General features: G+C 58.0%; 1 protein-coding gene across 4 annotated transcripts in view; it reads left to right on the top strand.

Moving 5' to 3' along the window:
• The window catches only part of ARHGEF11 (Rho guanine nucleotide exchange factor 11), a 63,431-nt gene that overhangs the window by 39,583 nt on the left and 1,510 nt on the right, over positions 1 to 22,338 (top strand). For 3 of the 4 annotated variants that reach the window (XM_084823532.1, XM_084823531.1, XM_084823533.1), the window contains 25 exons: positions 1,046 to 1,142; positions 2,117 to 2,239; positions 3,367 to 3,390; positions 4,607 to 4,742; positions 4,871 to 4,970; positions 5,221 to 5,250; positions 6,239 to 6,368; positions 6,589 to 6,768; positions 7,989 to 8,036; positions 9,300 to 9,487; positions 10,252 to 10,398; positions 11,318 to 11,397; positions 11,517 to 11,642; positions 12,280 to 12,397; positions 13,421 to 13,599; positions 13,695 to 13,770; positions 14,442 to 14,609; positions 16,156 to 16,243; positions 16,622 to 16,729; positions 17,270 to 17,361; positions 17,648 to 17,878; positions 18,456 to 18,782; positions 19,615 to 19,701; positions 21,033 to 21,322; positions 22,069 to 22,249. In XM_084823532.1, coding sequence (XP_084679658.1) covers positions 1,046 to 1,142; positions 2,117 to 2,239; positions 3,367 to 3,390; positions 4,607 to 4,742; positions 4,871 to 4,970; positions 5,221 to 5,250; positions 6,239 to 6,368; positions 6,589 to 6,768; positions 7,989 to 8,036; positions 9,300 to 9,487; positions 10,252 to 10,398; positions 11,318 to 11,397; positions 11,517 to 11,642; positions 12,280 to 12,397; positions 13,421 to 13,599; positions 13,695 to 13,770; positions 14,442 to 14,609; positions 16,156 to 16,243; positions 16,622 to 16,729; positions 17,270 to 17,361; positions 17,648 to 17,878; positions 18,456 to 18,782; positions 19,615 to 19,701; positions 21,033 to 21,322; positions 22,069 to 22,249 — 3,354 coding nt within the window. The remainder of the gene's footprint in view (positions 1 to 1,045; positions 1,143 to 2,116; positions 2,240 to 3,366; positions 3,391 to 4,606; positions 4,743 to 4,870; positions 4,971 to 5,220; positions 5,251 to 6,238; positions 6,369 to 6,588; positions 6,769 to 7,988; positions 8,037 to 9,299; positions 9,488 to 10,251; positions 10,399 to 11,317; positions 11,398 to 11,516; positions 11,643 to 12,279; positions 12,398 to 13,420; positions 13,600 to 13,694; positions 13,771 to 14,441; positions 14,610 to 16,155; positions 16,244 to 16,621; positions 16,730 to 17,269; positions 17,362 to 17,647; positions 17,879 to 18,455; positions 18,783 to 19,614; positions 19,702 to 21,032; positions 21,323 to 22,068; positions 22,250 to 22,338) is intronic. The other variant, XM_084823534.1, reaches the window with a different exon arrangement.

The following is a 22,338-nucleotide window of genomic DNA, read 5'->3' as shown; positions in this document are numbered from 1 at the left end:
TCATAAAAACAGGAATTGCCAGTAAAGCCAGCAGCCCAAGACACTGCGGGAAGGCCAGCAAAAGCCGGGGGGTGGGCGTGGGCGGCGGGTCTTCAGAGTTCTCCTGAAGACCTGCCTAGAAGAAGCCTGCCTGGCGAACCTCCCTACCCAGAGGCAGTCTACCCAGGGCACCAGCTGCACAGGGGGTGGGGATGGGGAAGTGAGCCTGCTTTGCGTCCTGCCTGTGGGCTTCCTGGAGGCATCCAACTGGCCACTGCGGGAAGGAAGGGTGCAGGAGGCTGGACACCATGGCCCCCCTCAGTCTCATCCAGCAGAAAGAAAGCACCTGCCGCCCAACACAAAACCCTCCCGAGGCCACGCGGAGAGCCCCTTGTGCTCCTGGAAGGGTCTCACTCTGGGGCGGAGAGGGTCCCGTTGCCTCTCATGGCCTTCCCAGAACTTGAACGTTGAACTCCCAGCCTGTGTGGGGTGATGCCTTCCGAGCCACATCTGGAGTGTTCCCAGGGCAGATATTCTCTGTTCAGTTCCAAAAGCTGCTGCATTTCTTTGCCCTGTTGTGGTGTTGGGACTGTGTTCCGGAGAAGAGGGTCTGGTGAGCCCTGGGATAGCGGAGCTGGGGGCCTTGCCTCGGGGACTCCCGTGTCCCGACTCTTGGGAGAATTTGCTGACCAGCCAGGCTCCATAGCTCTGTGGAAATGGGTGTCTGAGACAAGCGCCTAAAAGCTTCCTATTAGACATGTGTCAGTGACAATGGCACAGCCCTTCGGTCTGAGAATGATCTGAAGGCCCTGCTGTGGTTGCTGAGCAGGTCTTGGCCCAGCCCCAGGCGGGACAAGTCGCAGAGCGGGCGGGGGGCAGCAGGCAGGGGCCGCCAGGCATGCCCAGAAGGGCCTTTCGGAGCAAGCGGGACGTCCAGGTGCTTCCTGGGCAGCTGCGGGGTCTTCCTCTTGCTGTTGCGGCTGCTGCTGCTGCCGTCATAGAAGCCGCCCGGCTCCCTCTGGGCCACCCCATAATCCTTCCTCCTCCCCGTCAACGGCTCCTTCAGACTCTTGCCTGCGGAACGGGGAGGATGTCAGAAGCGCTTTCGTGGAGGCTCAAGAGGCCGTCATGCCCGAAATCCAGGAGCAGATCCAGGACTACAGGTGAGCTTGGGTGGCTGCCCAGGTGTGCTGTGGGCCTTTGGGTTCCCCTTCCGGGGCTCAGGGTTAAGCCAGCACAGCGTTTCCTCCTGACCTGGGTCCTCCAGATGTTTTGCACCAGAGCTGCCCCCACCTGACCATTGGCCATGCTGGCTGGAGCTGATGGGAGCTGTAGTCCAAAAACATCTGGAAGGCAGCCGGTCGGGAGAGGCGGGATTGCCTCGACTCGGCCTTCCCCAGCTTGAAGCCCCCCAGTGCAGGCTAGGCAGGAGCATCCTTGAAAGAAGGGTTTTAAGGCTCAGTTGAAGGAGTGAGTCATGGAGGAGAGGCGCAGCTCCATCGGGCAGCCATTCCAAAGCTGAGGAGACACCATAGAGAAGGCCCTGTTCTGTGTGCTTGAAGGCCTAGCTGATCTTCCAGGGGGGTGCACAAGCAAGGCCTATGAAGGTCCATGCGGGTGAAAGTGGTCTCAGTATCACCTGGCCCCACACCATTTCAGGCTTTGAGCTCAGAAGTGTATAGGCACTCAATGTTGTCGACACAAAGTTCGGCACATCTCCTGGGCCCCAGCAGCATCCGGGTGGCCGTGGTTTGCACCTGTGGACGCTTCGGGTCTGTTTTCAGAGCCAGACGTGTGGAACACACTGCCCTTGTCTGGCTTGGGGGTGGCGAGTGTGTGGGTAGTTGAGGCTGGGGGTGGGTGCGTGATGCAAAAGCAAAAGAGTGCATTCTTTGCTTCAGAACTATTGTGAAGCCCGCTTGCATGCAACTCATCGTGTGAAGAGGCCTGTCGGGTTGGACCAAAGGCCTGTCTGGTTCAGCCCTGGTCTCTCTGGGTTATTTTATTTTTATTTTGTTCTAATAAATATTCTAAGCTACCTTGAGCTCTGGGGACATAGATGGGGCGGAACACATCCCAGGGGACATGACTCTCTGTGAAACTGGGGCCCACCACGGACCCATCCCTGTGCTTGCAGGACAAAGCGCACAATGGGCCTTGGGAGCTTGTATGGGGAGAACGACTTGATAGACCTGGACGGAGACGCCCAGCGGGAGCGCGAAGTGGCCGAGAAACAGATCGCTCAGCTCGGGGACATCCTGTGAGTGGGGGGAGTGGGCAGGACACAGGCATACAGGGTGGGACCAGGGAGGGCGCTCATGGCGCCGAGATTCCTTTTGGGCCACTTTACATGGGATGCTTTGCCACGGAGGGAAGGAGGGTTCCAAGTGGCAGCCAGGAGCCTCCTGCCACGCGCAGGGTGGGCGCTTGCCTGCTGCTTTGCCCCTGGCCGGCTCCGGAGGTTGAGTGGGCGGCTTCTGCTTTGCTTTAAGGCCCTGTTGTTATCAAGTTAATGCCAGCAGATTGGGGAGAAGCAGGAGCGAATCATCAGCTCTGACCAGATCTTGTGGCTGTGAGCCAGGAGGGCTCTGCCAGATGCAGAATCTTGTTTGTTTTGTGGCTGGTCTTGGGAGTCCTGCCCCTGCAGAGAGAGAGACAGAGCGCAAGCGTGCCACTGGATATGGGCACCTCCCTGGCACGCAGCTGAGCCCTCCCTCTGATTGGAGGACGAGGGGGTGGGGGTGGATACGAAGGGGGCCCTTTAATGAAGCCCAGGGTTGTCCAGGCGGGGTGCCCAGGCGGGGTGCCCGTTTGGGTCACCCCAGTAGCCAACCAGGATGGGGAGTCAGTGCTAACCCTGCCTGAAGGACAGGTCTTGCCCTGTGGTGCCTTGCTGAGGTTTGGAGGGAGGCCCCTTGTAACGGCAGGGACACGTCCTCCCTCCTCGCCAAGCCCTCTCCCAGCTCCGTGTGTGTGTGTTGGCCTTGTGAGCCTGGGCCCTGGAGACATCTCGGTGCTGCGCACGCCCCTCTCCAGCTTGGTGTAGTTCGGAGAGATCTGCCCCCTGCCTGCCCGCCCGCCCTTCTCTTGCTCACGGAATTTCCCAGGCCTCCGGCTGAGCTACAGCCGGGCCTGCAAGCCAGAGGGAGGTTTCTCTGGTGTGCGCCGCAGCTATCAGCTCTTGCGGGTTCTCGCCAGAATAAAGAGAAAGGGTTCGCCAGTGGTGAGCACAATTGTTGACCCGTGATGATTTGCACTCCAGGCTAAATGGGCAAGAGCAGGAAATGGGAGACCTCTTGTCTGTGCCCGCTGGCATCTGCGAGGCATTGCGTGGGGCATGCTTGGGTGGGAAGGTGCCTGACCCTCTCCTTCTCCTTCTCACTCCAGGTCCAAATACGAAGAAGAGAGGAGGTGAGTGAGGCTCCCTTGAACTCGGCACCCAGGGCCATCCTCAGCCCGGGATGCTTTGGGGAGGTCTCCGCTGGGCAGCCTGTTGTGCTCCTCTTGCATTGTGTCTGCTGCTGTGATGTATTTATGTGGACTGTTTTGTTCCTGGACTTCTGATCTTACATTTTTTATTGCGCAAACCGCTTTGAAGGCCTTTTTGGCAGAGAAGCGGCCTGGAACATTAACGTTTGCAACTGGGGTTCCAGCGGATGGGTGAACCGCAGCTGCCAGAAGAGCGCGTAGGAGCAGGGCCTCCCTTGGTGCTCCTGCTCAGTTGCCCCTGGGTTCGCGGCCCCCCTTCAGGCGTCCATCCCAGCTCATGGGCCTCGTGGCTGAGAATTCTCCTTTCCTCCCAGAATGCCTTTGGCCTCCCCTTGGGGACCGCTGGAGGGCGCCGTGTGTGTGGATGCCTTTTTCTTCCGTGGGTGGGCGATCAGTCACAAGCAGGGTCAGGCCAGATTCATTCAGGGCCACGGACAGCTCCACAGCAGCGCCAGCATTGCTCCAGCGAGGTCCCATGGGCCAGCCGAGCCCCCTCCGAGGCCTGGGGCGGGCAGAAGAGTCCGCCAAGCGCCTCCCCCTCAGCCCAGGACCAAGGGGGCCGCGCTCCGGCTTGGCGTTCTGCACAGTGGCACCACCACGGCCTCTGGCTTGTGCGCCCTGCTTTTCCCCATAAGGGAGCGAGTGGCCTCCACGGGTGGGCCGTGTGCTGCAGCTCAGCTTTTGTTCTCCCCAAGGGCTGGCTGCAGCCTCCGGGGTCCTCCTGGGGCGCATTCTCTGGGGGCACAGAGGCAGGCCAATGAGGGCAGCCTGTTGGTCAGTGCCCGGGCGCGGAGGCCTTTTGGCCTGGATCGTGTGGCAGAAGAGACTGCTGCTCCGTGTGTCTGAGGTGGGCGGGCACCAGCTGTGCCGCCAGAAGGCCCTGGGCGCCACCCCTGGAACAGCGTCTCCAGTTGAAGAGGAGCCCCGAGTCCCAGCTGCTGGGAAAGGCCCCGTTTTGTCCGAGGGCCTGGAGGTCCCACTGCCTGTCCCTTTGCCCCGGGCACTAGCGTTGTGTGCCCAGTGGGTGGGTGAGGTGTAGAGCAGTTGAGCCCTGAGGCTGGCTGCGTCTCTTCCCAGCCCTCACGGTTATGCCGCCTCCTTCTCTCTCGCCTGTGTCCCCCTGCCTCACCCCCCGCAGCTCCCCCATGAGCTTTGCCTTGAACACCTTCATGAGCCACGCGGGGATCCGCCCACGGGAGGCGCGCCTGGCCAGCGTCACCGAGAAGGCGCAGGAGAAGGACAAGTGGCTGCCATTCTTCCCCAAGACCAAGAAGGTGTGTGGGTGGGGGGCGGGGAGTGAAGGGGGGCTGCTGGGGCCCTGGAGACACATCCAGCCCCCTGGGAGTGCGGCCCACCATCTCCGTGCCTCTCCTAACGCCCCCCCCCCCCCCCCGGTCAACAGAGCAGCACCACCAAGAAAGACAAAGATGCGATGGCGGAGGACAAGAAGCGGAACCCCATCCTCAAGTACATTGGGAAGCCCAAAAGCTCGTCCCAGAGCAGTGAGTCATGGGGGGGCGGGAGGGGGGGACGGAGGCTGCGCTGTGTGCAGGTTGATGGCATTGACCCTCCACCCCCCAGGAGGGCCTGGGTCTTCTGCTCCCCAGGCTAGCTGGCTGGCTGGCTGGGTCCAGCAGGCTCCCTCCACCGGCTGCTTCTTCTGCTCCTCTCATTTTTGGCATTGCTTGTTTGTCTTTCATCAGTGCTGTGCACGCTTAATTTTGACATTTCCATTTTTGTTTTTCTTTTCAGCATTTCATGTCCCCTTGTCCCCTGTGGAAGGTAAAAACAAAACCTCCCCCCCTTCCAACTGCTTCCTGTTCCGAGCCCCCTCCCCCACGGCTTCTTTTCAGATTTGGGGGGGCCCTTCTTCAAGAGAAGGTGCTCAGTTCTGTCGTGGCTCTTATTGCAGGCTCTCTCATGACGAGCCCGGCTAGCCACACAGGCTCCCTCTGTGCATGGGGCTGGCCTGGCCGGAGCGGGGTGCGCGCCTTGTTCCTCTAAGAGCTGGCTTGCAGGCATCTCCAGGCGTGATTAGGTCCCTCTGCGGTCACCTGATGGCCTGGCAGGCAGGGCGAACACCCCTTCTGGTCTAGCTGCTGCCGGTCCCCACCTCGGGCCCTCGGAGCGCCTTCCGTTCCTTCGTGACGTGCAGCGTAGAGCACAGGAGATGGCCTGGGAGGAGGCGGGCAGCCTGCCCCTCGCCTTCGCCCCAGAAGCTCCCTGCAGTCCCCCATCCCAGTGAATCCTCAGCACCCCAGAGTGGCATGGAAGAGGGACACTCTCCCAGCCGCTGCTCTATTCCGCAGAACTGGCCTTCCTTCCTTCCTTCCTTCGGATGCCCCCTTCCAGTTTCATTTCACCTGCAGTGGCTAATGGGGGCACTGGAATTGGGCAAGGCTGGAGGCAGCTGTGGGGTCCGGTAAAAGCACCCTGGACCTCGGAACCACTCTTGGATCTCCCTCCTCAGCAAAGAGCCACCTTGAGCAGGGCTTGGGTGGGGTGGGGGCAGAGGTGGGCGTGCAGGCAGGGCCCCTCTGCCTGGGATAGCCATGTGGTAGGAGGGATTTCTGCTGCTTCAGCTTTTTTCACCCCTGCATCACAAGCTGCAGGAGCTCTTAAAGCTACAGGAGTGCCTCTGGCTGGCTGCCTCAGGCCCTCTGCTGGGTCAGGTCCTGGTGCTCCCATGTGGCCCTGGGGGGGTCGAGCCCGCAGCTGAGAGAGTGGGGGTCTTCTGATGGCCTGGCTTTCCTCCCCCCCATTTGATCAGTTAAGCCTGGCAATGTGAGGAACATCATCCAGCACTTTGAGAACAACCAGCACCATGACGCCCAGGAGCCTGCCGGCATGCAGCGCCTCTCCACGGGGAGCTTCCCCGAAGACCTTCTGGGTTTGGACAGGTAGGAGGCCAGAGGGGCAGGGGGGGCACCGGTGTGCTCTTCGTTCCTGAGGCCCCCTTGAGGACGAAGCTGCATAGAGATCTGCTTTTCCTTGTTCACCTGTTCTGCTGGAAGAGGCTCTAGGATGCCTTGAAAGAGCAGGCAAGCTCTAGCAGAGGGTCTGCAGCAGGCCCTGAGAGCTCGTCTCTTCCCTCCCCCCGCCCCCGGCTCATGGCTTCAGTTCCAGGTCTGAAGTCAAGCTTGGCCGCTCAGAGAGCCTGAAGGGCCGGGAGGAGCTCAAGAGGCTGCGGAAAGTGGAGAACGTTCCCCGCTCCCGGAGCGACGTAGACATGGATGCCGCTGCTGAAGCCACCCGGCTCCACCAGTCGGCGTCGTCTTCCGCGTCCAGCCTCTCTGCCAGGTAAGACTCCATCACAGCTGGGGGGGGGGGTGGCTCTGCCCTCTGGAAGCTGCCGCCAGCGTGTGCGCTGATGCGAGGGTGCTCACGTTTGCTGAAGGTCTGTCACTTGTTCCAGTTGCAGTTTTATGGCCATGTGGCTTTCGGAGAGAGGGAATGTATGAAATCCAGTAATTTACATGAAAGCTATAAGACTTCCTTGAAGCATTGTGAAAGAATAATCAGTAATAGGACAAGACCAGAAAATATCCAACAAATAGAGAAGACATAAATAGCATGTTAGAAAACTACCTTAAGAAAGTCAGAGACATAGTAGTTCTAAGGGGAAAAAGGGAAGGTTCCTCCTGTGCAAGCACCGAGTCATTGCTGACTCCTAGAGGGACGCCGCTTTTGCTGGCGTTTTCATGGCAGACTATAGCGGGGTGATTTGCAGTTGCCTTCCCCATTCATGACTACCTTTCCCCCAGCAAGCTGGGTACTCATTTTACCGACCTCGGAAGGATGGAAGGCTGAGTCAACCTGAGCCAGCTACCCAGGACCTGGCTTCTGCTGGGATCGACCTCAGGTCATGGGAAAAGTTTCGGTTGCAATACTGCCGCCTACCACTCTGCGCCACACAAGACTTTCTTTAGTAGTTCTAAAGAAAGCCTTTACAATTAGCATCTGCCCAAGAAAGAAATCTGAAAAGTACTTCATCGACTTTTTCATTCTATTTGGTGGAGGTGCATCAAAAACATCGTCAAAAGTCACCATGTTAACTACTAAACAGTTGTCGAACTGGTGAAAATATCTGTGAGGACTAATGCCATGGTTATGTTGATCATTCCAGTACATTGGAAGCATTTCCCAGTTCCGGAGGGATTTTTTTTTCTGCATTGTGCATTCCTGTCTAACCTGCTTAGAATGCGTAATCTTAGTCAAGATTATGTATTCTAATGCCCATTCCATTCTCGAAACAGCCTATTCCATTCTCGATAAGACAATTCTGAAATAGGGAGCAGAAAAGCCATTTTAGGGGTTGTTTACAAAATGCACAGCTTCTTGTTTCCGTATGGTTCCCCTCTCCCTGCCTTGCTCTGTTTTTAAATTCTGGGTGCAGGGGGTGGAGGGGCAGCGTAGCGGTTCCTGGTTGAGTGTTTGCCGGATTGACCTCCTTCTGCAGCCGTGGGGAAACGCAGTGCAGAGGTGGCTGTTGACCTCCTGATTTCTTCTTATGTCTCCAGATCCCTGGAAAACCCCACCCCACCCTACACTCCCAAAATGGGGCGCAGGTGAGCTATCCGTGGTTTCAGAATGAGGAGCAATGGGCCCCCTTTCAGGGGGGGCGGGGAGCACAAGGTTTTCTTAGTTGAAGTGCTGGGGACTCAAAATATGAAGCTACAACTATCCTGTTCTTAGCTATGGTTTGTGTGTGTGTGTGTGTGTGTGTGTGTGAGTGAGAGAGAGAGAGAGAGAGAGAGAGCACCTTCCTGACCCCACTGGGCTATGGGAGAGACTCCAGCATGTGCTTGTGACATCATTTGTTGGAGCTCTTTTGCCCCCTGTGGGGCACCTGGATATGAGGAAGAGGCTTTGGAGTCATGGGAGGATACAAAACCTACTTTGTGCTTCTCCTGCCAAATGCAGAGGACAGAAACAGGATATGACAGTATGTGTGTGTCACTTTTTTTTTAGCAACAGGTTGATTAAAGATTAGCACAGCATTATTTTCAAGGTCCAGATATGTGTAAATGGCTTTTTGTTCTGAATACCTTCAATAAAACCATTCATTTTGGGCGGCTGTCTTGAGACTGGTCTGGAAGCTGCACCTAGTGTGGAACGTGGCAGCGGCTTGGCCGTGGTGGGGAGCTGCCCCCTTTCAACACATCGCTCCTTTCCCGGGGGCTGCGCTGGTTGACTGCCTGCTGCCAGGCCACCTGCGTGGTTCTGCTGCTGGCGTATGAAGGCCTCAGCAACTCGGGGTGTTTGAGGGAGCGCCTTCTCCCTGCCCAGTCTCTGAGTTCCTAGCTGAGGCGCTCCTGGTGGCTCCGTGTGGGCCTGAGGTCCCCCTGGAGCCCTCTGGGGGTGGGCCATTCAGTGCCCTGGCTCCCTCTCTGTGGAATTCCTGCCTGTTGATGTCCGGCAGGCTCCAGCGTTGCTTTGTCTTCAGCGGCCACTAAAGACATTTTTCTTTAGATGAGCTTTTCCTGAATGATAAGCCACAGCTTTAGCAGTATAACTTGATTTTACGTGTTTTTGTTCTTCTGCATTTTTATTGTTTTTTCTTTACTGTTCACCACTCGAGATACAGAGGGGTTTATACATTTTGTAAATATAATATATTCCTTCAAATGCTTGTTTGCATTTGAAGTGTTTCCCTCGGGTTTTTCCTCCTCCCCATCCACAATGGCCACGGCCTATAAACAGCCCCAGTGGGGCTCCAAGACCCATGTGTGGAAAGGCTCTTCGAGTCTGTGGATTTCTGTGGGGTTGGGGGACCTGGGCAGATGCGCGCTTGACACGTGCGTGCACTCCCCCTGCCTGCCCCCCCACAGGAGCATCGAGTCCCCAAACCTCGGCTTCAGCGCAGACGCCTTCCTCCCCCACCTCCTGGAGGATGAGCTGGGGCAGCTTTCGGACCTGGAGCAGGAGCTGGACTCCCAGAACTGGCAGCACACCGCTGGCCGCGATGTCGTGGCTAGTCTGCCACAGCGGGAGATCGACCGCCAGGAAGTCATCAACGGTGAGGGGTGTTTCTGCAGCGGCTGTGGGGGGCCGCCAAGGACAAGACTTGTTCTTGGAGGCTCTGGAGCGGTCAGGGGGGAGGAGGGAGGAGATCTCAAACCAAAGCGGGAAATGGTGCCCAGTTAGAGGTTTCTAGGGAATGGTTCTCGGCTGTCCAGGTGCAGGCTAGAACTAGAGTCCTCCAGACTGTCCTTAGCGAATTTCCCTGAACATAAGACCCAGAACAGGCTTGCCGAATAGGGCTTCTCTCTAACCTTTGGACATGGAGCCCGGAGGATCTGTGGGGAAGATGAGAGAGATGGCGGGGGGCTGCGTGGACCTCTGGTGAGCTTTAATGAGCCCAAGGAAGGAGGAGGAGGAAAGCCCTCGGCCAGCGAGGGGGATTGCACCCTGGTCCCCGCTGCCAGTGGAGTCCCTGGCAGCATCTCCAGGTAGGCTGGGGGAAAGCCCTGTGCTGCCTGGGGCCCTGGAGGCCCGTGGGTGCCAGCCAGGGAAAGCTCGGCTGGAGAGCGGGCAGCCTGGCTGGCCGGAAGGCGTCTCCCCCGCCCCATCCTGCGCGACGGCTGCAGCGCTTGCTCTGGCTCAGGGGGAGGGAGCCTGACCCTCCCCGCCTCATCAGCCCGCGGCACAGACACGGAGGAAGGCAGCCCCGGGTTTGCATCAGGACCTGCATTTGGAGCTCTGCTGCTGCATCATTTCCAGCTGCTGCTGGGATCTGGGCTCTTGCTAATCCCCCCCCCCCGCTGCCCCATCCTTGCGTAGAGCTTTTTGTGACGGAGGCCTCTCACCTGCGGATCCTGCGTGTCCTGGATGTCCTGTTCTACCAGCGCATGAGGAAGGACAGCCTGCTGTCTCGGGAGGAGCTGGCCCTGCTGTTCCCCAACCTCCCGGAGCTGATCGAGACCCATAGTAAGGCTGCCTCTCTTTCTCTCTGGGGCACTGACCCAGGTCCCCATTTCCTCCTTGGTGGGTCAGAAGCAGAGGGGGCGGCCGCCAAAAGACCCTCACTCAGGGGCTAGTGGGAGCAGAGTCTCTGTGGATGAAGCGCTAGGCAGGTTTTTAGGATACCCAGCAAGGAGCCCTCTGCTCTGCAAATTGCCTCTTGCTCCCTGTGGCTGTCTGCGGCAGCAGAATCTTCATTCGGTCTTCCCAGTGTTATACCCTTCCCTTCCTGAGCATCTCACAGGAATGCACAGTGGTGTCAAAACAGAGCATCAAAACCAATCGCAGAATCAGGGATTAGGTGCACAAGGATGGCAGTGTTGCTGCGCAAATCTGAGTAGCCCCCGCCAGGGGCTCGGCCTCTTGACGCTCCCCCGGTCGTCGTTCACCAGCTTCAGCAGCCTCTGTGGCATGGCGTGGGGGCAGAGAGGTTGGCTGCTCGTGTCTTTCTCTCACAGCCGGGTCTGTTTAACCTTTCATGGTCCTCTGGATTGTACTTTAAATGGGTTATATGGAAACTAACAGAAAGCGAGAGTGTCCACCAGTTGTGCTAAAAGCCAAAGGATCCCACCTGTAGGAAGTTTGAGGGGTGTAGACAAGAATTTCTAGGAGGTCTCTGAAGTTTCTCCCTGTAGAAGCGGGAAAAACGGGGACCCCAGCATAGTCCCCGAATACCAGTCTCCAGTGTCTGTTATGGGCCGTGCCCTGAATCCATTTGTCCTGCTGGCTGGAAGTGAAAGCACTGTCTTTAGGAGAGATGGTCTTGCTACTGCTGAGAGCGTGTGGCTCAAGGAGGGCAAGAGGCCGTGTGGGTTCGAGCGCGCACAGCCCTTGTTGGGATGACACCCCCTCTTCCTCCCCCCTCTTTCCTGCCTCCCTTGTCCAGATTCCCTGTCAGAATCAATGAAGAAGCTCCGAGAAGAAGGGCCTGTCGTCACGGAGATTGGGGACCTCATGCTTTCACGGGTAACGCACCGGGAGCAGGTGGGGCTGGGGGCTGGCCTGTTCTAGGCCCCTTGATTTCCAGGGCGGTCCGAGACTAACCCGATGGCTCTCCCTGCCCCGCTCCTTCCCCTTCTCCCCAGTTTGATGGGGCCGGGCGCGAGGAGATCCAGCAGGTGGCTGCTGACTTCTGTGCCTGCCAGTCCACGGCCCTCGAGCTGATCAAGACAAAGAAGCGGAAGGAGACCCGCTTCCAGCTCTTCATGCAGGTGATGACTGCAATGGCCCCCAGCCATGCCCTTCCAGCGTGCGCGCGCGTGTGTGCGTGTGTGAAATGGGGATGGATGGACGGCGACTTCTCAGCTGTGTATGGATTTGGGCGTGATGTAAGGGGGAGTCCTTGGAAGCTCTCTTTGCATTTATGCACAAACTACTCCATCTCCTCCTCCTGGGAGTTCTGGGGGGCCTGTTCTCCCCACCCGCACACCCACCCAAGTAAGCAGGCAGTCTGGGGGGGGGAATGTGGGATCAACCAAGAGAGCATTGCCAACCCCCTAAGTCCCCCACGTGCTTCATCCTGCTTCTTTTCCTTCCTCCCCTCCTCGCTGTTTATACGGCTAAAAGTGCTGCTGCACACCACAATTGCCCCAGCTTTCCTTCCTTTCTTGGGGAGTGCTGTCTTCTTGGTCCCCCACCCCCCAGCCCCTAAATCGCAAAACCCCCAAGCTACCAAGACCTCGTCCACTGAGGACAACGTTATTTAAACCGTCCCCTGGATGTATGTCTTTGCCAGTGTCTCCCTGCTCTCCTTTTGCTCATTTGTACCTTGCCCAAACTGCCTGCCTGTCTTCTCTCTCTCTCTCTCTCTCTCCCCCTCTCTCTCCCCCTCTTCCCTCTCCTTCCTAGGAGGCCGAGAGCAACCCCCAGTGCCGCCGCCTGCAGCTGAAAGATCTCATCGTCTCGGAGATGCAGCGTCTGACCAAGTACCCCCTGCTGCTGGAGAACATCATCAAGCACACCCACGGTACGTGGGAGGGGTTTCTCAAGATGGCTGCATCTCTCTGTCACCTCTATCATCCCCCCCCCGCCCGCTTGGCATGAGGCGGGCACCTTATCCTCACTTGATCTGACTAGTTTGCTTCTCCTGCTTGAACGGGCATAGCTGAGGTTCCCCTGATCCAGAGAGAATGTAGCGGCTTTAAGGACAGACCCCACTCAGTGACAGATGTTCAAAGCCTCCTTGAGCTTTTAGGGCTTCAAGAATTGACAAAGGCAGTGGTCTCTGAAGCTTCTCTCAAACACACCGTTGGTATTAAGGAATATATATATTTATTGCTCAAACAGTCCAAGAGAATAGCATGGTTTCACTGTGATAAGGCAGGTCACAAACATCTCTAAACACACGCAAGTTATAATCACTAGAAGTACAATGGAAATGATAGCAAGCATATTGGTAAAACAGTAAAGCCCAAGTCCCTCTCAGTCTGACAGCTAATATCAAAACTTCGCATCTGCCTAAGCGGAAGACCTGGCGGACAGAGCTGGCACGAGCGCGTGTGGCCGGTTTCTGTTCCTCCAGGATCTCTCTTCCAAACAGATCAGAACTTGCCTTTTACAAGTTGATGGCCTCTCCCTAAGTTCTGGACTTGGTCCGGCACTGCTCCCAGTTCTGCCGTCTGACCCTCACGGGGCTGGCTCTCCGTGCAGCCAGTCTCACCATTGGTGCCAGAAGCACCTGACGAAGGCCTCCCTCCGAAGCCCAGCAGCTTGCTGCTTCCAGTGCTTGACCAGCCCGCGTGATGCAACCTTCCTTGCCCTGTTCCCAAGAATACTTTCCAGCACTCACTGTTGGCTTGCAACACACACAGCGCTAATGGCTTCTGCAGAGGACCATCCATTCTTGCCAGTTCCGCTTGCTATGCTGCCTGCTCCGCGGCAGCATGAGTGGGCGCTGGGGCTGTTTCTGCAGGGCGGGAGTTCGGGATTAGACACACGTTTGCCAGCCCAAGCTCTGAGCAGCCTCCCCTCCCTCTGCACCTTCAATTAGGGGAGACCTTGGAACACACGAAGCTGTGTCGGGCCCGGGATCAGTGCCGCGAGATCCTCAGGTATGTGAACGAGGCGGTGAAGCGGGCAGAAAACCAGCACCGCCTGGAGGCCTATCAGAAGCGCCTGGACACGACCTCTCTGGAGCGGACCAGCAACCCCCTGGCAGCAGAGTTCAAGGTACGGCCAGGGCTTGGCAGGCCCCCCCTTACGGGAGACAGGCCCCCGCTCACCGCCTTCTTCCACGCGCTGCCTTTTCTGCCTCCCTTGCCCAGAACCTGGACCTTCGGAGCCGGCACATGATCCACGAGGGACTCCTGAGCTGGCGGATCAGCAAGGACAAGACCGTGGGTGAGTAGCCGACCCCCGCAGCCCTTGGGACGGGAAGGGCTTCCTTCTCCGGGTCCCTTCGTGGTTCATGTCTTGCTCTTCTATTCAAATAATTACCAAGACAGCTCTGAAAAACAAAATAATTAAGCACCAGCAGGTGGAACGTCAACGAGTACAGCACTATTTAAGATTATAAAACAGATCACAGATTGTGTTTACTCATTTGTTTATTTACAGTATTTTTATGCCACTCCTCAGCCCAAAAGGCTCCCAGAGCGGCTTGCGTGCATCCAGTAAAAATAAGACTGGCCCTGCCTGCAGGGTTGCCATCTACAAAGACATGACACGCAAGGAAAAGGGGATAAGGAAGAGAGGGGAGAATTCAGAAGGCTTTCAGCAGGGCTGCTGGAATGGCCCCACTTCCCCTCCCATCTCCCTCTGTTTCAGCCTACTGGTGGCTTTTAAAAGTCAGCTAGAATAAAAAGGTCTTGACTGAGTGTTTGCAGACAGGCAGATCTGAGTGGTACTCTTTAGACTAAAGGGGTTTGATTTGACTGGCACGCCTCCTACCCCCGTCTCCGTGAGCCCAGTGGGGTTAGAACATGCAGCCCTCTGCCTCAGTGACACTCATGAGGAGATGGGGGGCAGGCATGGGGCTGGGCACTCAGGTGCTTGCGCACTCTCTTTCTCAGATCTGCACGTCCTGCTGCTTGAAGATCTCCTGGTACTTCTCCAGCGGCAGGATGAGAAGCTGGTTCTGAAGTGCCACAGCAAGATGGCGCTGGGCTCCTCGGACATCAAGCAGACCTTCAGTCCTGTCCTCAAGCTCAATGCTGTCCTCATCCGCTCTGTAGCCACAGGTGAGCCTGGGAAGGTGGCTGGCTGCTTCCGCTCGCCATCCGGGTCCCAGCTCCCCACGCAGGCTGGTGCCATGTGCCCGGCAGATTTGCCCAAATCCTGGTAGCCCCAAGGAGCTTCTGTCCCCAGGGAGCAGCAAGGAAAGATGTGATTTTACTCCCTGTGCTGGGTGGGAAGAAGATGCCATTTTCATGGTGCAATCTTTTTTTGGGAGCCGTCTTTATGGAGGTTTTTTCCCATATAAGTAAGAACGCATCAGTACAGTGGTAAAAAGGTCAAAAACCAATAATGCAACAGTGAAACGAAAGGACACGAGGGACGGATGGAAGGCATTGGGCAAACGAGACAATCTGTCAAGGTGGCTCAGAGTCCAAGAACAGACCAGCGGGGAGGGAGGAACAGCCTCCTGCTTGCAGGGCGAGCACTGCTGTGTACCCAGGAGGCCCTGGCTTCAACCCCCAAGGGCCAGGTGATGGGGAAGGTTCTTCCGTGCTCTGCTCAGACCCCTGGAGAGCTGCCGTCGCTCAGAGGAGGCAGGCACAGTCTGGGCTAGGGGGACAAAGAAGCTGCCCTGAAAGCAGGCAGCCCGCTAGTCATGAAACTCTAAATGCGCTTCCCTGGGAGTCCCTGCCATTGACCGGCGCACTGTGGATCGGGCTGGCTTGGAAGGCGACTCCTGCTGCTTGAGGTGGCCCCAAATGCGCCCAGCAGCCCACCCCACTCTGTCGCGGAGATCTTGCCCACCCCAGAAAGCAAGCAAACTGAATCTGGGATCATAGAGTAGAAGGGGACTCTGCAGGTCATCTGGTCCAGCAGGCTCTGCAGTGCTGCTCCAGCACTCCTGAGAGATGGACGTGCAGCCTGTGCTTAACTCCTTCCTGTGAAGGGGACCCCCAGCCCACCCCAAGGCAGTGTCCGCTCCATTGCCTGACAGCCCCTCCCTGTTAGGGACCTGCTCGTCAGAGACATGGGCCACAGAGCTGCTTCCACTCCAGGCCAGCCTTGAGCTGCGAGCGGGAGTGGGCAGGCCAGCCTCGTGTCGGCCCCTTGCCCGGGGGAGCCGCCGCCGCTTTGCCACGCGCTCCTGTCTGGAAAGGAAGAGGCACAATTTGCAGAAGGGGAAGCCAAGCAACCCCCATGCCCTTACCCGGCTCAGCCCAGAGGTTCTCCCGCCTCTGAATGGGCACTTTCTAGATACCGTGGGACCAAGAGTGGCGGAGGCTGTGGGGCCCAGGCCAGCCTCCCCCTACCTGGCTCTCCCTGGATGTTTTGGACTACAGCTCCTAGCATTCCTGATCACTGGCCCTGCTGGCTGGGGAAGGCGGGTCTAGGCCGGTGCGGCTGAATCCCTGAGGCAAAACTCAGGAATGTTCTTAAGCCAGAAGAGAGCTGTGTAGGAAAACACCAAATGCCGCCCAGGATACAAACCCCTGTGTGGGAGAAGCGCAGCCTACTTTGCTGTGTGTGGCTGCGGCATGAATGTTGGAAGCTAAGCAGGCTGGCCGGGGCGTGCTGTCCTGGGCCACCCCGCCTCTGTTCCCCACTCAGATAAGCGAGCCCTCTTCATCATCTGCACATCTGAACTGGGACCCCAGATCTATGAGCTGGTTGCCTCGACGTCTTCAGAGAAGAACGTGTAAGGTTTTTTCCCTTTGCCTTGGTGGGGAAGAGCAGGAGACGAAGAATGTAAGCAGCATGGCGCTGGGAGGAGAGGGAGAGAGACAGTCAGTGGTGTGAAGATGAATGCCAGTGGTGTGCTGCTCCTGAAGGGAATGGTGGGGGCAGGGGTCGTGGGAGAACAGCCAGCAGGGTGGTGTGCCTGCAAAGAGGGCAAATACGGTTCCTGAGTGTATTAGGTGAGGTCATTCCAGCAGGGAGAGAGGAGTGTTGGAACCGTTGGGCAAGGCACAGCTTGAATGCTATGTCCCAGTTTGGTCCCTGAAATGAGGCTAAAAGAAACCCCCCGGATTCTCTTTTGGGCCATTGAGAGTGTCTCCCCTTCTTTGCCTGGCAGGTGGATGGAACTTCTGGAAGAGGCAGTGAAGAGCGCCACCCGAAACGCTGCTTTTCCCCCCAAGTACCACTCCCAGGAGCTGCCTCTGTCCCGGCCAGCACCAGCCAGGTGAGGAAGCCCTGTGGCTCACCTGCGTGGGCAAGGGGCGAAGGGGGGCAGGCCTCTGGTGAAGGGCGACTTGAGGAGATGCCCTTTGGCCCTGGGCCCCACTGAGGGATAAAGTGGGGAAGAGCCCAGGAGGGGATGTTTATCGTTGAGTATTAACTGTATATACCACCTTATTTCTAAAAAGCCATCAAGGCCCTGTACAGCAATTAAAGAGAGTTAAATCTAGAACATTAAACAGTAAGACGCATAAACAGTTCCATAATCTAAAAGGCCAAAATGAAAAGAGGCCTCTTCGCACCCTTTGCAGAGGCCCAGAGAGCAGGGGCCAGTCATAGTTCTTGTGGGAGCACATCCTGCTCTTTGGGGCCAATGCAGGAGAACGGCCTGTCCCTTTCTGGTTAAGAGCCCCCCGCAACTCAGGCTGCCCCCTCACGCGCTTCGCGCCCCTTGCCTGGCAGGGGAATGCTGGACCCCCTCCAGCCTGAGGTTGGGGTGTGTGTGTCCATTTTCCCTCCCATTTTTGGACATCTCCCTCCCTAGCTTGGCGCTGCAGGAGGGCAGCCTCTCTTCAAGCCTGGCCCGAGGGAACTGTGCTTCCAGCCAAGGTGGGGAGCAGGAGGAGCGGGCTTCGGGTGAGTGCCCAGCCGCAGACCTGGAGGGTAGTGGTGGCCGCTGCTGAGGGCTGGCAAGGCTGCAAGGCATTCCGGGAATATCCTGCCAAGCAGTTGGCATTGGGATGTGGTGTGAACGGGGCCCTGCCTTCATAAGCAGCGCCACCGTGAGAGGGTCCTGGGGCAGAGGGAAGGCCCCTCTCCCTTGGCCTCTCCGAGAAAGCCCCCGTGCCCCTCCCGGCTTTGGACATTGCGGTGGCTCCGGCCCTCACACACTCTTTGTGCCCCCCCCATTTTCCCCCAACAGATGAGACCCCAACTGAAGCCCTGGCTGAGGAGAGGCAGCCAGTACTGGTGGAAGGACCGGAGGTTGGAGGCAGCGAGGGAGAGGAGGAGGAAGAAGGGCTGCCCCCTGCCGCGTTGCTGCTGCCCCCCCTGGAGGCAGAGGTGTTTCCCCCTCCAGAGGAGGAGGAGAGGCCGGGGCCCGGGGCCCTGCCAGAGCCTGCATCGTTTCTGGCTGAGCTGGCCCTGACGGATGGTGAGGGCCGCTGTGTCCCGCTTGCCCTGGACTTCCCCTGCGGTTCCCCCCGGCGTCCCCCCACCCCATCCCGGCCCTTCCACTTCCTCTACTCCTGGCCCCATTCTGAGTACGCGCATCTCTGTCACGGTGTTACAGGGCTGGGGAGGGAGGTGGCGTGGCTGTCCTCCGTGGAGGGCTTTGTGGGTATGGCAGCACGACCTCCTCACCTGTTCTCCCGGTGGTCCATCTCACGCCTCGGCCGCACTGCATGAGAACGCGGGAAGCGATCGGGTTTGCCCACTGGTGCGTCTCGCCTGGCACTGTCTGCTGGCAGCAACAGCTCCCCAGGGTTCCAGGCAGGGGTCTGGGGCTGCTGCCGGGGATTGAACCTGGGACCTTCTGCCCATCAAGTCTGAGATGCACTGCTGACCTTTGGCCCTTTCCCCGCTCCTCCTCGAGAGGCCGACTTGGGCATGGAACGTGGCCTTGGGCAGGGCGAAGAGACAACAGCAGGGCGAGGACGCTGTCCGGCCTCAGCAGGACCCCGCTTGGCCCAGGCGGGTGGCGTTAATTTCCATCTTCTTCTTCTGTGCAGTGGAAACCCTGCGCCATCTCCTCCTGCACAGCTTCCTTCCCTGCCGAGAGCTGGACCCCGAGGAGGACCTGACCCCCACCCTGTCTGTGGTCGGCACCCACCTGCACTGGGGCTCTGCGCCGGCTGGCCAGGAGTCAGGCAGCCGGGAAGAGCTGCCCTCAGAGGGCTGCAGGCCTGCGGAGCCCCCTGGGCATTTGGAGGGCAGCACGAGTGGGCCTGAGGAAAGAGGCGCCCAGAGCACGGGGGTAGCGGAGGGCCCCCCTGTGGCCCTGGAAGGGGGCGCCCCGGAGGCCGAGGGGCAGGGCGGCTACAAGGTGGTGAGGAAAGGTAGGGATGGCTCTGCTGGCCAGGGAGGTCTGGGTCATAGAATCACGGGGGGGGAAGGGGCCTGCAAGACCATCGAGTCTGACCCCCTGCTCTGTGCAGGAAGCCCGATTCCCAGGAGGCCCCCCATCCAAGCACTAACCAGGGCTGACCCTGCTTAGCTTCCGAGATCAGATGAGATCGGGCGCATCCATCCATTCTATCCTCCTCCCTAAGTGGATTGCCCTCGTGGGAAAGGGCCCGCAGGGGAGGGCAGCAGATTCGTGCTGGGCAACGGGCAGAGGGTGGCCGAATGCCGCCAGAGGCCCTTGAGGGCTTATTTGGGCAGCTGGCTTGTCCCAAGGGCTAGGGAGTGTTTAGACATTGTGCAGTTTACACCCCCCAAAAGGAAGACGTCGTCCTTGGCGACAACTTGCAGTCTGCGATCAGTGACTAATAATCCTGTGACATCTTGAAGATGTCTAACCCTTTGATGTGTGGCATGTGTGGAGGCTGCAGACTAACATGCTTCTCCCCCCACCCCCCCCAAGCAAGGCAGTGCACATGGATGCGGAAGGCAAAGGGCTCAGCTGGGATTTGAACCCAGGTCTGCAGAGCATAGCCCCCTCTTTCTCTCCTTCCTGTCTTTGCTGGGCCTGGGTGTTCTGATAAGTCTGAGCGGTTTTTACTGCATGCACCTGGTCCCCGTCTCCCTCCCTCCCGCTGTCTGGATGCTCTCTGGGTGCTGGGCACTAACAGGCTCCTGTGATTTGGGGTTTTGATCACGGTTCTTTCTCTCTCTTCCTGCCCCCTCCGGCAACGCACTCTCTTTTCTTTCCTGGTGACTCTTGCGCAGCCGAGGTGGAGGGGTCTAACGCTGCTCTTCCCTTGCCAGACGGCAGCCAGGCAGGAACTGATGCTGGAGGTGCAGACGATGCGGAGGGTAAAGAACAAGTAGCAACCTTCATTTCCTACCGAATTATGGAATGGGCTTCTGAAGCAGGGGAGCCTCCGAGCCCCCGGGTTGAGCATGAGGCCCCCTTCCTCCCTGGTGGTGGCGCCCAAGGACGGAGGAGCAGCTGGGGGGGCATGTGGGGGGGCAAGTTTGCCATCCCCTGCACAGTTGGCTTTGAGCTCTTCTCAGTCTTCAGGGGGCCTGCCGAGGGTGTTCAAATCCCTTGCCTTCTCCTGTCTGTGAATCCAGTCCTTGTAGCAAACCCCACACGTTCCTCAGCACTCCTGTCCTCTTTTCTCCTCCACTGGCCTGTACCTCCCCCCCACCATGTGGGTCCCTTGAAAGTGACCTGACGTGACTGGTGCTGAGGGAGCCTTGGGGCGGGGGGCACCCTCCAGACACTCCTTGCTGGTCACTTCCCCTTTGTTTCGCTACTTGGCATAGGTGGTAGCAGTGCACTGCTGCCCCCCCGCCCCCGGTCCAGCCCAGTGCTGATGGCCTTTCCGAGTCTCAGCCACCCTGGCTGAGGGCCATTGCTGTTGCCGCCACCTTGTTCATCTGTTTCTGCATGTTTGTAGAGAAACAGTAACAGTTGTTTTACATAACTACCATTAACATCAAGATATAAACATTTAGGATGAAAAGAAAATGCTTAAAAGTTTTAATGCTGCAGATGTGCATGAAAGTTTATGCAAGCCACAGAATAAGAGTTTTTCAGGCAAAAAGCAGTCCGAAGCAGCAAGTAGTCCTAAAAGAGACCAGTCTAAACCAAGAAGAAACATTCCCAGTGCATAACTACATGGAATGCAGCGACAGCTAGGATTGGCTGCTGTGGTGGCGTTGCCTGTTTGATGGCAAAATGCTTAGTGAAGTATATTTTAAATGCAGCTATCAAGATTATGATTCGTATTATTTTTAGTGTGAAGTGTTTTAGGACTACTGATTGTCTTTACTGTTTGATTTAAGACCTCCTTTATCATTCTGTGACTGGACTCTAGAAATAGATTTGCAACGTTAAAAACATCCGAGGCTTCCCTCCCACTCCTCCTAATTTCTCCGGAGTCACAGCTGCAAGGCAGCAGCTCCCTTCTCCTCTGCTGGGCATCTGGGAAGCAGATGGCTCTGTGGAGGAAGCCTGAGCCCACATGTGCGCGCATGCACACAGCTCAGAGGATGCGCTCTGATGATCGGGAGAAAAGCTGAGCTGGGACGCTGCAGCAGTAGTTTGGGGACATTTCCCCTCTTCCGCCTCCCCAAATGTAGATGTTGAATCCCCAAAGCTTCTTTCACAGGATGATCACATCTGCCCCCCTCCCCAGGCAACTACTTCTACGTCAGCCTCCCGGCCGGCTCCGGAAAAGCCCGCACGGATGCCAGGAGCCCCAGCCCTATCGAGCCAGCCAAGCTCTCGAGTCAGCCAAGGAGCCCGCCTCCTGCCAGGCCCCCGCACAGCTCCCAGGGGCACCCGAAGGAGAGCCCTGCCGGCTGCCCCAGCACCCTCGGAGGCCCAGCCTCTCCAGAGCTCCCCCGCTCCAGCCATGTGATTCCGGATGTGGACGTGATCTTCCGGACGATAGACCAGCTGACACTGAAGCTGACTAGGCTAAAGGTGAGGGCGGGAGGCGTGGGCGTGCTCCCCCTGCTACCGCTAGCCTTTGCGCCCCGTCTCCTGTTGCTCTTCCGAAAGCATCGCTCATTGGCTTGCGGCCCCTGTTGTGGCAGGGAAATGGCAGGATGGACGGCGGGTGGGAACGCAGAGCCAGGAGACCGAGCACGGGGCGGCTGTGGGGTGCCAGGGTGCCCAAATGAGGATGTGCAGAGGGGTGGACTCCAGCCTTGCAGGTACATCCACAGGCACTGTTCTTGCCCCGTGTCATCAGTGTCAACCCTGTACAAGCTTGGAAAACCAAACCAGTTCGTGCCGATTTGCATTGTTCAGCTGTTACGAGAGCCAGGAAGCACACCCAAATTCTGCTTTTCAAAACACCTCTCACTGCTTTCCCAGAGCCTCAGGTGGGTGAGAGGCTGGTTGCAAGCCTGAGATAGCTGGGTCCGTTTTAAAGCAAGAACCATCTTGGGGAGAGAAGCAACCTGGGGCTGGTAGCAAAGGGAAGAAAGGCAGTGGAAATTGAGCCTTGGCTGGTGACGTCTTTGAATGAACCTGTGTCTCTGGGACCCCCTCGGTATGGAGCATCCTCCCTGGCTGCCCTCCCGGTGGGTGGGCAGGCGTTCATTAATTCACAGGCTTTCCACTGGGCCCGAGAAGAGTCCGTGGTCTCCAGCTGCCCCCTCCTTACAAGACGGAGCATGGAGCATAATGGTCCCCTCCCTCCTCCTCGGCTCCTTCTGATGCAGGACATTGAAGCGGCCCATCTGCAGCTACTGCGGGCGCTGCACGGAGGTTCCACTGCGGATGTCACACCTGTGGGAGACGTGGCGCCAGAGCCAAGGTGGATGGTGCCTGCCAGTCCTCAAGCATACCATGCCAGCCACAACCCTTCACCCTCCTCGCAGTCCCTGGCAGTAGCCGAGTCTGGTAAGAAGACCCCGTTTGCCGCTGGAGCTCTATCCGGTTTCCGCCGCCATGCCCGCCCACGGGTCTCTGGAAGGGCTTTCTTTGCGGTT

This window comes from Heloderma suspectum, chromosome 17 (genome assembly GCF_057233095.1).
Source record: "Heloderma suspectum isolate Gila_16-S chromosome 17, 16-S_ref, whole genome shotgun sequence".
NCBI classification, from domain to species: Eukaryota; Metazoa; Chordata; class Lepidosauria; order Squamata; family Helodermatidae; genus Heloderma; species Heloderma suspectum.
Note: the sequence above shows the minus strand (reverse complement) of the source record. Positions and strands in the feature narration are given on the sequence as shown.